Source organism: Mytilus californianus, unplaced genomic scaffold (assembly GCF_021869535.1).
Source record: "Mytilus californianus isolate M0D057914Y unplaced genomic scaffold, xbMytCali1.0.p SCAF_6, whole genome shotgun sequence".
Classification (NCBI taxonomy): domain Eukaryota; kingdom Metazoa; phylum Mollusca; class Bivalvia; order Mytilida; family Mytilidae; genus Mytilus; species Mytilus californianus.
This window is the reverse complement of record NW_026262712.1, coordinates 7351960-7366547: the sequence shown is the minus strand read 5'-3', so window position 1 is coordinate 7366547 and position 14588 is coordinate 7351960. Positions and strand designations below refer to the sequence as shown.

Sequence of the window (14588 nt, the reverse complement as noted above, 5' to 3'; positions counted from 1 at the left end):
AATATTTGTGGTTACAAATACTTGTTATGCTTAAAGATTTATTATGATGTCAGGTTTTTAATCGCATTATTTACTTCATATAAAAGCTGAACTATTTACATTATCATCAATTGATAAACGTAGTATGAAGTTCAGGCACTGAAGAACATTGCAGTCAAAATGTTGTTTTATCTACGTATGTTTCTTCATTGCATACTATTGGCATCATGTAAGTGTTGTTATTTATTGCGCTATACTGGCAAATTCATTAAAAGATAAACAATTGTTTAACTGATCTTTACCTAAAATTAGTAAATGTATTCCAGGACGTGCTTTTATAAGTTAATGATGGGAAACACATTGACGGGCGGGCGGTGTGTGAACTTGAGGGCGCCATTTAAAATGATTGATAGGAATATTTCAACTGTTTTTCCTGAATATGATGAGGATGATGAAGATGAGTTGATGTTAATTGTTGTTACTGAATTTATCGACTCCAACCGATATTAATTTCGTAAACTTTCTATATTCGCTTTAAATTTGAAACCGATATATAAAATCTGTCAAAAACGTTACTAGTGAGTCTTGTAAATGTAAAGACGAAATGCGCGTCTTTCATACAAAAATATGCCTTGCATTTAAAAACATTTTACCTTATTAATTATCATGATTATCAAATAAAGTATTTTAAATATTTTACTGTCACACATTTAATAGTTTAGGTTCAAATATTTCAAGTTTAAAACAGCCATCTTCCTTAATATGAAATTGTTTAACCAAAGAAAGTTTCTTTATGCTAGCAAAGGCAGTCTTCAATTGATCACTAGTATTTGAATTTTAGTCATAACAGTAAATTTGATATCAACATCATGTGAATAATCAGAACAAAACATTGTTAAGTCGTTTGTAGTCTTTCTGTCATTTTAATAAAAACTCGAATAAAAGCAATAAAAAACAATTGCCGTTAAATGACTACTCATTTGTTTATTTTAATGTTTTTGCCTTTTATCTAAAAATCTGTAATAGAAAGCAGAAAAGTAGAAAGTTTGTACAGAAGAAATGATCAAAAATACATACTCTACAAAACGGAAACATGAGCAAATCAATTGGAAGTCTGTTTAAGGACAATTTTAGATTTTAAGTGCTTTTCCGTTATCTCAGCAATTGAAATGGATAGGTAGAAACAGCCCCAACGACCTATACTTGAAATATTTTTTATTTATACTTCTAATGAACACAAAAGTTTATATTTCACAAGTAATATCTAGTAATGTTACGTTATCTCACGAATTATGTCTATTTCCCCTATAAACAAACTAATAAATGCAAAACACCAGTGATGGGAACGTATTTTCTGTCATTTTATAGTATTACTGGTGCTGTAACTGTAGTACTGTTTAGAAAATTCGCTTGCAGTCATTTCAGTACTGTATATTAGCTTTTCAGACCAATCAATATGTTGTTCATCCGTAAAGGTTTATAAGAATTACTGAACATAGTAAGAATAGATCTAAATTGACTTTTTATCAAGCTAATTGTCGGAATATCTCTGATTTTACTACCGTCGTCGTTATTGTCGTAGTAAATATTTTGATAAGAATCATTTCACCCTAAAATACTGCACCAATTTCTACAAAACTTTGACTGAATGGTCTTAAGTGTATCTAGTAGAATGTTTGTCAGTCAACAAACATAGCTGCCATGGCTGTACAAATGTGTAAGGATAGCATGCACTTATGAATCCTATATATTGAAAACCAATGTATATAGATATATTCTGACAAAGCAAAAATAATAATATCCAATCCTACATACTTTTTATGTTCACCAAACTTATCGATACACACTTCAGAGATGCAAGGCTTAAACGTTTTTACGCGCGATGCTGAAATGGACAAATACAGAACCGAATTCAAGAGCATTGCGGACCTACAATTTCGAAAATTTTGCAAAAAAAAAAACAGCTAAGGAAAGATGTTCTTTGTAAAAGCAAACCCTTAGTATGTCAAAAAAATCTGTTTTGTAAAAGGTTAAGTTATAATTATGACCATATCAATGATAAATCTTACCAAGATATAAGTTCCGATTACTTGGCTAGCATGGCTAGTGACACTCTTCATCAACAGTGACACTTTACCGTAGTTTGTTAGGTAAAAAAACTCATTATCCATACCAGGCTTAAAATTCTGTATGACGGACATGTTTTACATCTACAAAAGACTCCTCATTGACACTCTTATAAAAGCAATAAAAAGCAATTGCCGTTAAATGACTACTCAATTTATACTTCTAATGAACACACAAGTTTTATATTTCACTAGTAATATCTAGTAATGTTACGTTATCTCACGAATTCGGTCTATAAACCAACTGATAAATGCAAAACACCAATGATGGGAATGTATTATGGGGTCAAATCAAATATCATGTAAATAATAAAAAATAGAAACAAAACTTTAAGTATTGTTATCATACATAAGTTATAATATCAAATCTGAATCAGTTAACAGACTGAATGAACACTTTGATATTAGATTTGGCATACGAAGAAAAAACATTATAAATCATACCAATTTACCTGCTTGCCTAACTTCCTCAAACTCCTTAATAGTTATTTCAAAATTTTCACGTTTGTCTAAGAAACAATTGTTCGTGGAAACTCATATCTTTGATTTAAATGACATTGCGAAATTAAACATTTCTTTTCAAGTAGAAAATGTACTTAAATGAATTTAATAACACAGGAATTTTCAATAAATAAATTGTAGTTACTAGGCGTGCAAAAGCTGTTTATGGATTCATAGATACTTTGAAATATCAAATTTGATTTACTATACATTTGTTTGGGCCACATTATAGTAACGTTTACTTTTAAATATTAATTTGGTTGATATACAAATAATATAATAATAATTACATTGAAGGTACCACTTTGATTGCTTTGTACTCGCATTTCAATGAATAATAACAGTAATACCAATTAGGATAACATAGTTGAATATCCAAACTTTATTCATATTCAAAAGGGCTGATAAAACACAAAAGAACCAACCGTATTGCTAAACTAGGAACAGAAACCAGAGCAAGTTATAATTAAAATGAGTTTTTGTAAACGCTTTCTATCACATACAAAACAGCATAGGTTTCGATCAAAAAATGTTCATACCGTAGACGGTAATATGCATACTTCATATGCGCATTTCGACACTTTTGCTTACAATGATACTTAAAAACACTTACAACAAAAGTACCACATGTGGATAAGGATATGCGTGAGCCATTAAGACAACATAAATTTTCTTCAGTTTATCCGGAGTGGGGGGTTGGGTGGAGGGTGTCGCCTTGATATTTAGACACACCATTGCCCTCCCCCACCCCAAACCCCCCCCCCCCCCCCCCCCCCAAATAGAGGTACATTATTGTCGTGATAGAAAATATAATCTCTTTCATAGAATCGTTGTTGACCTGGTTTTTAATCTAGTCGTTCTAATAAGTATGCCAAAGAAATGGAAATAGATGATACAATGACAAAATGTGTATAAATCATTCGAGAATCGTGCAAGTTTTGGTATACTAATACATAGTGTTCTAAGGGAAAATACACTTCACTAAAAAGAACAATTCTCAGTAGTTCAGTATCTTAATTCAAGTAATTTTGTCTCGGAACTTTCATTACCGAACAAGAATCATTTTACCATGCAAAATATGGGACTATTTTTTTCAAGCGTGATGATTTCTGTTCATCTAAACTGTGCATGAACTTGGCTCCCATGACCTTATAGATCGTAAACTTTCAAATGCTGAAAGTTGTCGAGTTGTTAATTATTGGTATGCTCGAAAATTAATGAGTTTAAAAATCGTTCAAAACATCAATAATGGAAATGATCATCAATCATAATTAGTTCTGTATCTGAAGACTTTATTGAGGTTGAAACTTCGTTAAAACGGATAAAAATTTGGAATCAGAATGAACTTGTATTGAAAATACATAACACATTTCCCACTGTATATTACAAATGTATACACAAAAAAATCCATCCATTAGAATGTAGTTTTAATGTCAGCGATGAGATTTGTAATTGCGTATACATAAAACAAAGAACTCTTTTTCTCTACATAATTATTAAAGTCATTAAACCTTCTCATCATTGTTCATTGACACAGATTTGTAATCAGAGTTGGGACGCAAGGACGCCTCGGGAATAACATATTCTTACAAGGGAATACATTACATCTACAAATCTATTATGTATATTTTTGTATATAAACAAAATGGTGGGGAACATAAACCATAAGGCTTCATTGCCCACTTATACGACCAGATTATCATGTATCCATGCTTTGCTTTATCAGCAAAATCTTAAAACACTTTGACCAGTGTATGTGGAAAAAGTCGTTGCATTTCTTGACAAAAAGATTGTTTCTGTGTCAGAGCCGTTTTGACCCATTCCTATACAAATCACTTAAAATTATATCCTTGAAATGCTTTATATATGTTTTTTTAAAACTGTCCTGTAAATGACATTATTTTTCATTTTTCTTTTTCCAAAAACTTTCGATAAACACTCAATTTTTATATTACCGTTTTGTTGACATAAATGACTTTCTGAATTTGAAACTGACTAAATAACTGATTTTCTCCAAATAATCAAGAGATTTGTTAGAATTGATGTTTAATTGACTAACAGTTTCTTCGTAAACGATTGTTAAACATCAAATATTTCACTAATACATTGACAAGAAGACACCTTTTACAAGATTTGCCTGACAGCCCAACAAATCCTAAATCAGATGTCAGAGCAAATTCGGAATAGAAGATACCATGCTGTATTAAGACCGAAAATCTGCGTGATCGATGATTTGCTTCACATGCAGTTAGTTTTACACTGCTAGAAAACACACACAGTGAGGGAAACATTGATATGTCAGTTATATTATTGATTTCAGGAAGTATTTGGACCGATAACATGGGTTTTGTGAAGTCCTTTCAGACCTTGACATAAACCTCACATAGCAGACCACATATTTCTATTTTTAAAGTTTTAAATTTATTATTCTTTGAAGCATATTTTTCCGTGATTTTATTTTACAATCACATGATTTATGTATTGGACATTCTGTCTATATGGAAATATTTCTCTGGATAAGCCAGCAATATCAAATTGAGTCACTTTGTTCACGTCAATCGATTTCTTTCATAACAAACGTATCCCATAATATTACGCATGTGTTACATTTACCAAATTATTCAATTTTGCATTCACGATTCGATAAACCAAAACAAGAATGTGTTTTCATTGTAAATTGACCCGTTGAAATGATGTTACAACAAACAATGTCAAAGAAGAATTAATGCCAGTTGAATGTTTTCAAATCACAAGCGATTGAGATTTTTCTGATAGGACAACCTGTTTTTCGAATACTCAACAATTCAATCTGACGATAGTTTTAGTTACTTTATAACGTTTTAGTTGACTGGCGCGATGTATCTGTACCTTAGTTCACTGAAGATATTTATTTGAGATTTTCGATCTGACGACACTAGTAACATCGTCTTATCTGATATTTTCTTATTTGCTATTGTGCTATAACTTAACGAGTGTTGCTTCGTTTGACTGGTGTTGCATGCATTGATGCTCATGCGATTTGGTCAAGTTTTTATATAGGTTTGTGTATTTGAAATTCTAAAATATCGTGTATCTGTCTTTCTTTAACCAAGTTATATACTAACAATAGAAATATACCCAGCAACAATGCCAGTCTCGCATGACATAATAACTTTTATTTTGGGTTTTAAAGATACATATTTTGCCTTACAAAGTATAACATTAAAACATGCAGGGTATACATAGAGGAAGTAAAAAGTAAAATCACAAAATACTGAACTCCGAGGAAAATTCAAAACGAAAAGTCCCTAATCAAATGACAAAATCAAAAGCTCAAACACATCAAACGAATTGATAACAACTGTCCTATTCTTGATTTGGTACAGATATTAATACGATATATATCATATATATATATATAAAGGTAAAATACGTTCTTTAAAGTTATATTAAACGAGTTTCATGTGATTATAACATAGGCAAATTATTTAACAAACCTAATTTTATGAAATTAGGTAACATGTGTACATTTGTTTAACATTAAGTACGAATCCATAATGTTTGGTCCGCAAAGGAATATGTCATTCACTTATTCCGATCAAAGACTGTGACTGCTTCGTTAACTCTAAGGGTTAGGTGCCTATATTAACAAATTATGATCTTGATATTCATACATTATAGCATCTTGAAGGACGTGCATAATAAATGAAATGAATAGGCAATGTCTTGTTGAGTGTTTTTTTTTAAAATAAATTCTAGGCGTAATTTGTTAATTAAACCTAGCCGAGACTGTAGTTAAATACTTTGGTGTATTTTATTTGTTTCTTTCAGAATCGAATAATGCTAAACTTCCACGTTTTTTTCTTTTTCTTTCATCAACAAGATTTAAAAAAAAGAAAGTTTAGTAATTTTCGGACTGATTTCAGAGTATTTGTTTGAATACTGATACTTAAAGGTTGTCATGTATTATTGCGTCTTTTCCTCATTTAAGACCTAAGTGCAATGCTAAACATGTTATTTTTTAATTGTTGTGTCGCCTTCACCTGCTTCTGAAAATGAAAAAAAAAGTACATTTTGTTTTTTTTGTTGTTGATTAAAATATGTCGTGCGGTGCCATTTTTAAACACCTTGTTATATGATATTGTTGCAAACATAAAGCAAATATGTATTGTTTCCCAGATCAGTAGTTGATTTTGAAATCTGCAAGATTTTTTCCAAATATAAGTAATTTAAATTGAACTTAATTATTACTTTAATAATTGCCACTTATTACGCATGTGTTAGTTGAAAAGACACTTACAAATGTTTTTTCCGACTTTAAGATTATAATTGTGACATATTTTCTTTTATGTTATTATAAAGTATGCTTATTATAAACTATTATACAAGAATTTATACAAGATCAGGATTTACAAATCATCATGAACATAAATTCGTAGCTTTTGTTATTTCATTTTTAAACTATTGATACCTTTACATATGGCTTGGTGATTTAAAGAACAACTAGAACATTATCCATTTTATAGCTAAAACCCTATTTGCATTGATCTTTATTGCTTCTACGTTGTAAATGCCACTTACACATGCCATAAATGCGTTGTATATATGTCTATTTAAGATCAAAGTAAAGATTGCTTTGGTGCACATATTTTAATTATTTTGGTTACAAATACTTTTGTCAAGTTTGTAAATGCATTATTTCTTTCATATAATAGCCAAAATTGTTACGTTCCCATCAATTAAATAAACGAAGTATGAAGTTCTGCTACTGAAGAATATTGGAGTCAAAATGTTGTTTTATCTAAGTGTTACTTTATTGCATACTTCTGACATCATGTAACGTTTGTTTTTTATTGTACTGTGTTGGCAAATTCATTAAAAATTAAGTAATTGTTCAACTGATCTTGATTCAAGAAGTGTTTTGTAAGTGATTGATGCGATACACATTGACAGGCGGGCTGTGTGATTTTAAAGGCACTATTTAAAATGATTTACTGAATTATTGCAATTTTTTTTTAGTATGTTTATAATGATACTGATGAGTTGATGATAATTATTGTTTCTGAATCTATCGACGGGTGGTTTTGCTTCTAGGATATTTATCAATGCATAGAAACAATATCAAACCAATATGAATTTGATAAACTTTGTATATATGCTATACATTGGAAACAGATATATAAAATGTTTCATAAAAGTTTGGAGTGAGTCTTGTTTCATACCAAATATATCTCTCATTTTAAAAGAAATTTTACCAATTGATTGCTACTTGATTATCAAGTAAAATTGTTAAAACATTGTAAAACAATTTTGTTAAAGCTGTTGGTAAAAAAGTTCCGTCATTATGAAACAATCATAGTTTTACAAACTAAATATTTTAGATTCAAATAAGGCAATTAAAACAGACCATCATCCTTTTATCAAGTTGTTTTTGAGCCTAACCAAAGGAAATTTCTATATGCTAGCAAAGACGTACACACAGTCAATGGTATTTGAATTTTAGTCTCATTGTTATCTTAACATCATCTAAAAAGTCAGGACAATACATTGTTAAGTCGTATTACAATGAACGTCTTTCAGTCATTTTATAGATTTCTTGGTGCTGTAACTGTAGTCATGATTAGAAAATTCGTTTGCGGTCAATAAACTAATGAATATTAGAATTTCAGATAAATCAATATGTAGCTGATGTATACAGGTCAACGTCAAGTACTGATTAATGTGAACATAGTTCGAGAATATCTTAATCTACTATATATCAAGCTAATTGTCTGAAGAGTACTCATTTGACTGTTACAGTAGTGAATTTTTGACTGAAAGAATAAACGTTGCATGCAAAATGTGCCATTTATCATTTGTATTTAGTAGAGCTGTCAAGACTAACATGACTGTTTCAGATCGAAATATATTTACAAGTGGTATATGTAATATCGTTTTTAAATTTCTGTCTTCAAGATCCGTCGATCTTCATCCGTTATTATCGTCCTGAACATTTTTATACGGATTAATGTAAAAAATGGTATTGCAGATAATCGGAAAAGGAATAGAACTTTACGACATAAGGTATGATTTCAGCGTCCCAATTATAAACTTTTTAAACGGTTGCAATTTTTCGAATGTCAACTCCGTATCTGCGCACTTTTTTTCTCTAATTAAAGAGACCAAAAAAAAAAGAATGATTTAATTTGGTATGATTTGTGCATCAACCGTATTAAATTCGTAAATGTTGTGGTTATGATTTGTTTATGTCTGTATAGCTATATTTAATGAGCAGTATTTAGCAAAATCATTTTTGAATGTTTGGTTCTAAATGCTTTAATATTTGTACTTTTTATACCTTTTTTTTTTAATCGAGCGTCACTGCCGAGTTTAGTTAGTTTAGACGAAACTCACAACTAACGTGTTTGTGTCTTTTTAACTTGATAACTTATTCATTTTCCTACAGGAGTAAAGGTTATTTTAAGTTTTTAAATTGTATTATGAAATGTCTATTTTATGACATAATCAAGTATGTTAATAATAAATTGTAACATAAAAAAGTAATAAAACAACAAGATTGAAAACAAACATTATTCAAACAAGTAAACACTGAAAATTCAGAAAATATTGCGAGGTTTTTATAAATGCGAAAAATGCAACTGTGTGTGTATCACAATAATGCGAACTAGCATTCTGGTATTTGAAACTTCCGTCTACATGGAGATTTTCCTAAAATAATTAATCTCGCATTTTGGTCCATTATCAAAAATAATAGATAAATGCAAGCTTTACTTTCTGAATGTGCAAATGTAGTTATTGCTATTTCATGTGTAAATAGTATTACAGATTGTATAAGGTTTTCAATTGAAAGAACAATGCAAAAATTATCCATTCTATAGCTAAAACCCTATTTATATTGATCTTGTTGATTGCCCGTTGTAAATACCACTTACCCATGCCATAAATAAGTTATTGATGCCAATTTAAGATCAAAGTAAAGATTGCTTTGGTGCAAGAGTTATGGGTTGCACTTTGTAAATACAACTGTTTCTCAAACCACGCCTCTTTTGGGGAAATATATAATATTCACAGATAATTAATTTTGTTTACGTACTGGTTCCCAGTTATGATCTTTATGTTTCATCTCGTAGAGACATAACTTGGGAATGTTACCAGTAAATATGCATATGCATATCAGTCATATTGAAATTTGTCGAAATCCTGAAGTCAAGGTAAGGGTTGTACAGAATTTTAGTATAAGTTTAAACTCCTAGAAGTTCGGGGCATATAAACGTTGAAAATATGCCGCACAGCCCTAAATTTGACCTTTGAAAAAAATAGTAGTGCATATGAAATTTCCATTCTAGGATATAATTTTTTTTCAAAACTTTATAGTAAAAGTGGTACAGTTTTTACCGTAAAAGGAGTTCCTATGGGAAATTGCATTGTCGATATTTACAGAAATGCAACCTACATTGGGTGAAAAAAGAGAACATACAGAAGTTCACCTAATCTGGTTTATCTCAGAGATTTTAATGAAATTAACTAAAATATGAAGTTTTATAAATATTTCATGAAGATTGAGAAAATCCTGGGCCTTAACTATGATGACTCAGAAAAAATTCACAGTGTATAGTATGCATAGTTTACTTAAAGCCCTGAATGCAAAATAAATTCATAATACATGCATATTTGTAATTTAAATTGTTTAGAAGTGCTTATATTTACTCTTTGAAGTCATTGAAACTCAAAGACCACTCCTGAATATTATTGGTGGGTTTTTTTTGTCCTGTCGATAACCTGAAATTAAGCCGTAACACCTAAATGTGCTTTTTTTGTGACCGCGGCATAAAAAAAACCAACTTGAAATACAAAAATAACTCAATACAACTTACAATAGTATGGTCCATCCTAAATATGTACTAAATATTCCATATTGCAAGAAACATCAGAATAATTTAGGAAATTTGAGGCCCAAGGGGAAAAAAAAAAAAGAAAAAAATGCCTACACCTGGGTCATAAAACAAAAAGTTTACCTTGTAAATGCTACGATTTTATTATCTTAAAGGTCTTTTGTATAGAAAGCAATAACTGTGCATGGAAGTTATGCAGAAATCAGATGTTAGCTGTGAAACTAGGTTATTATCATGAGTTATTTACAACCAGTAGGTCAATGTCATTGCTAGTGGAGGTTATAATTTTGATTTTGGGCGCTCAATGTTCTCAAACTTTGTACTTTATTTGGCTTTTTTTCTTTTTTGATTCAACATGTTCAAGCGTCATTAATGAGAGTTTTGTGAACAAAACGCAAGTCTGGCGTACGACAAAAACTTTGATCCTGGTATATATGATGAGTTTGTAATCAAGATGAATATATTTTGAACATGTTCACAAATTGTGGTGGCAATCTCAATACAAATATAGGATTATTGAAATCTTTTATGTACCTTTCGGCTACTGAAGTTAAGTTTGAAACTATCCCTGTACACATATAACTTCTTACTGCATAACTCCAATTGCATCACACTTGCTTTACCATTAAATCTTGGCTCGTCTACTCCACACTAAGTTAAATTATAACAAATAGTAAAATAATTCTGTTTCTCAATATACACAAAACAGTTGAAAACAGTACATGGGTTAGAAAATAAATATTTTCTGATTTGCCTTGTTAGAATCGAAATCTTTATTGATTATCAGGTAACCCCGTAAAAAACAAACTGCAGACGTACATTGTTAATTTAAAAACTTGTCAAAGCTACACTTTATTTATCTTTTTATATTAAAGGTTAAGTTCTGATCAAATTTGAAACTTAACAGTTTGTGTGCATTTGTAAGCTTAAAAAATGATTACGGTAGCGTCGATTAGCAATAAACCATGTGTGTACTCTAAATGGAAATGTATCAATATTGGCGTTTAGATTTAATAACTCAGGTTAGATTGATAACGATAACCATATTTGTACTTTATAATGATAAATATATGCAAGTATCACAAATCATAAATTTGGTAACTCAAGATGGGTTGTAAAATGAAAATACAGCAATATTGGCCATAAATAAATACAAAATATTGTCGGCGTAAATTTGGAATTTGACAACATGTCCTTTTTTATTCAAAGTACTGAGCATATCTTATTAAGCATAACAACAAAATTGTGTATGTGTCGTCCCTGAAATTTGTCTCAGGTTTACTAGATGGGACTCATACTCGAATAGCATACTTGTTTTTTGTTATGTGTCGCCACGTTGCTTATAGTTCTTCATATATCATTCTGGATTTTGATATGGTCTCCATTCATTCTACCAGTCAAAGTAAAATGACCCAATTTTGACATCAAAGAAACATTACCCTTATATATAACAATTGTCAAAGATGATCTGAAGAAGAAATAATATGTATAAAGTAAAATAACAAAAATACCGAACTCCAAGGGAAATTCCAAAAAACGGAAAGTCCTTTATTAAAAGGCAAAATCAAATGCTTAAACACATCTAACGAATGGAAAACAACTATCATATTCCGGACTTGGTACAGACAATTCCTTCTGTAGAAAACGCTGGATTAAACCTGGTTTTACAGCTAACTAAACATCTAACTTGTATGACAGTTACATATAATTCCACTATATTGACAACAATGTGTGAGCAAAACAAAGAGACATAATAGGTAAACACGTCAAAAATAGGAGTACAACAGTCAACATTGTAATATAATCGTAATCACTATAAAAACAAATAAATGTTTCAACAAGGAAACAGAAAAATGGCATATATACAAAGTACATAGGCAAAAAAAAAAACAAACAAAAAAACACGAACACAAAATTGACCATAGCACAATGGTGGGATGTAAAAATACCGATCCACGTCATAAGTATATAATAAAAAAATGGATAAACAGTAAAGGCTTAAAATGTACAAGGACAAAAAGGGGGAACAACTTTAACACGTAATAAAGATGATAAACAACGTCAGTACATATAATATATACCTCTAGACCATCATGTTTTATTTGTGAAGTTGATACGGAATAATAAATGAGTGTACATCTATTTTTTTAATCTCAAGTGTTAAATCTAAACTTTAACTGTGTTATCTTGTCTGAAAGTATTTTGTGTCTTTTATTTCTTTTTTCATATACAATGTGTACTTCCTAAAATACTATATCTAATAAATAAAGGCAACAGTAGTATACAGCTGTTCAATAAGGCTAAATCGATTAAGCGAAAACAAATCCGTGTTACCCTCAAAGAGAAAATATCTGATAACATTACTATTTTGAAATAATGTTGTATTGTCCATTATTAACATGATCTCTATTTCTAAATGAAAGGTAAGCAGTAGGTAAGGCATACGACTTTTTCTTTGTGCGTGAAGATCATTCAAATAATTTGTAAAATATTTACTTGTATGTATATTTGTTTGTCGTCTTGTTTACATCTTTATTCAGTTTAGCCATTTGAATAAAATAAAGAGATCGCGAGTCACGTAACACTGTAAGCTATTGCTATGGTTTTATCCTATTTGATGTATTGTAGTTTAGATTTTTATGAAATTGTTAGGATACTAATGGTATTATTTTTGTTTCAGCTTATTCAGGAAAACTTTTGTATTCAACCTACACTTCAATTATGGAATTTGATATTGATACACACAATGTGACTGTACTGGTAGAGCTCGGAGTTAATTCTGTGTATGCCATGGACTATGATTACAAAAACAGATTCATTTATTTTCCAAGATACAATACCCGTGACATCGTTCGGTATGTAAACGTTTATTCTGATGACGTCAATAGTAAGGGAAACATCGAATGAAAATGGTAAAATCACGTATAAAGAAAAACATCAATCAATTAAATCAATTGTAATCAGACTTCCTCAAGTGATATATATAGGCATCTTTGTTCTCATTTTTGTCAACTTTAATGAACAATGTTACCTCAACGCAGCAGACAAGGTTGAAGCTTGTTATCAACATTTCAATATAACAAACTACTTACAATTCTAAATAAAAAGAGGGATATTTATTAAATCCAAGTAGTGGTACATATTTAATATGTCTTGTATCATGAAAGATTTGTTTTCAAAAAATGAAAAAAAATCATTGTAAATAGAATTAGTAATAGCACATATTTCTGACATGTGATCAATTTATTGACAAATTGTTTTGCATCCAGTAGCTTCATTCAGTGTTTAACTCTACAAATCCTGATGGGGTTTGTATAGTGCCTGCAACATTTTTCGTTCATCTTTTGTAGTTTTTTCTCTTGTCATATTCTTAATCCTTTATTGAATAAGATAGTAAATTATCTTCAAATAACACATTTCTATTTGAAAACCATTTTCAAACTCACCTCACCAAGGAAATTTATTTTCATACAGACATACACATGTCAAAGCGACATAGGCATACATTATTTACAGTAGCACTAATTAACGCTTAGATCATCAAACCTTTAATACGAACTATTGGGCCGATTCTCAATTCAAAATGTATTTGTTGCTAGTTCCATCGTGCTGTTGCCGAAGATTAATTATATGTATTATTCTTATGAAGCAAGCTGTAACTTTGACGGTTGATCTTTTGCTTTCATATTTTTTTCAAGAAAAATGTATATACTTTTATTTGTAAGAAAATTTGACTGTTAGCATTAATAATGATATAAAGTACTGATATTCGACAGACTTATACTAAATTCACAACAACATGACGTTTATTTTGGGAAATTCTAAAAATAGCTATCAAATTGATAAATAAACTTTTTACTTTGCTAAGTAAAACTAGTCAATAGGGTTAATGTCAATCTTGTTTTTGTTTTGTCGTAAATTTTAAAAGTTGAGAGATAAAAACTGAAAACAGAACAATCGATCCTCATTTAAACAAGGCTAGTATGTACGCTTAGGTATACAATGTACCAATGAAGCGACACAATAAGTCTTCTAAAAACTCGAAAACAATATCATAGATTTATCGTATATGGCTAGTCAAGTAGTGTTTGGTTTGTAGTTTGTACACCTA

General features: G+C 30.1%; 1 protein-coding gene across 2 annotated transcripts in view; it reads left to right on the top strand.

Annotated features, from left to right (window-relative positions):
* The window catches only part of LOC127706905 (low-density lipoprotein receptor-related protein 4-like), a 285549-nt gene that overhangs the window by 241563 nt on the left and 29398 nt on the right, over positions 1-14588 (top strand). Inside the window, exon 2 of one of the 2 annotated variants that reach the window (XM_052211634.1) lies at positions 13158-13332. The exons of the other annotated variant lie outside the window; for it this stretch is intronic. Within the exon in view, the coding sequence (XP_052067594.1) occupies positions 13158-13332 (175 nt within the window). The remainder of the gene's footprint in view (positions 1-13157; positions 13333-14588) is intronic. 2 annotated transcript variants of the gene reach the window in all.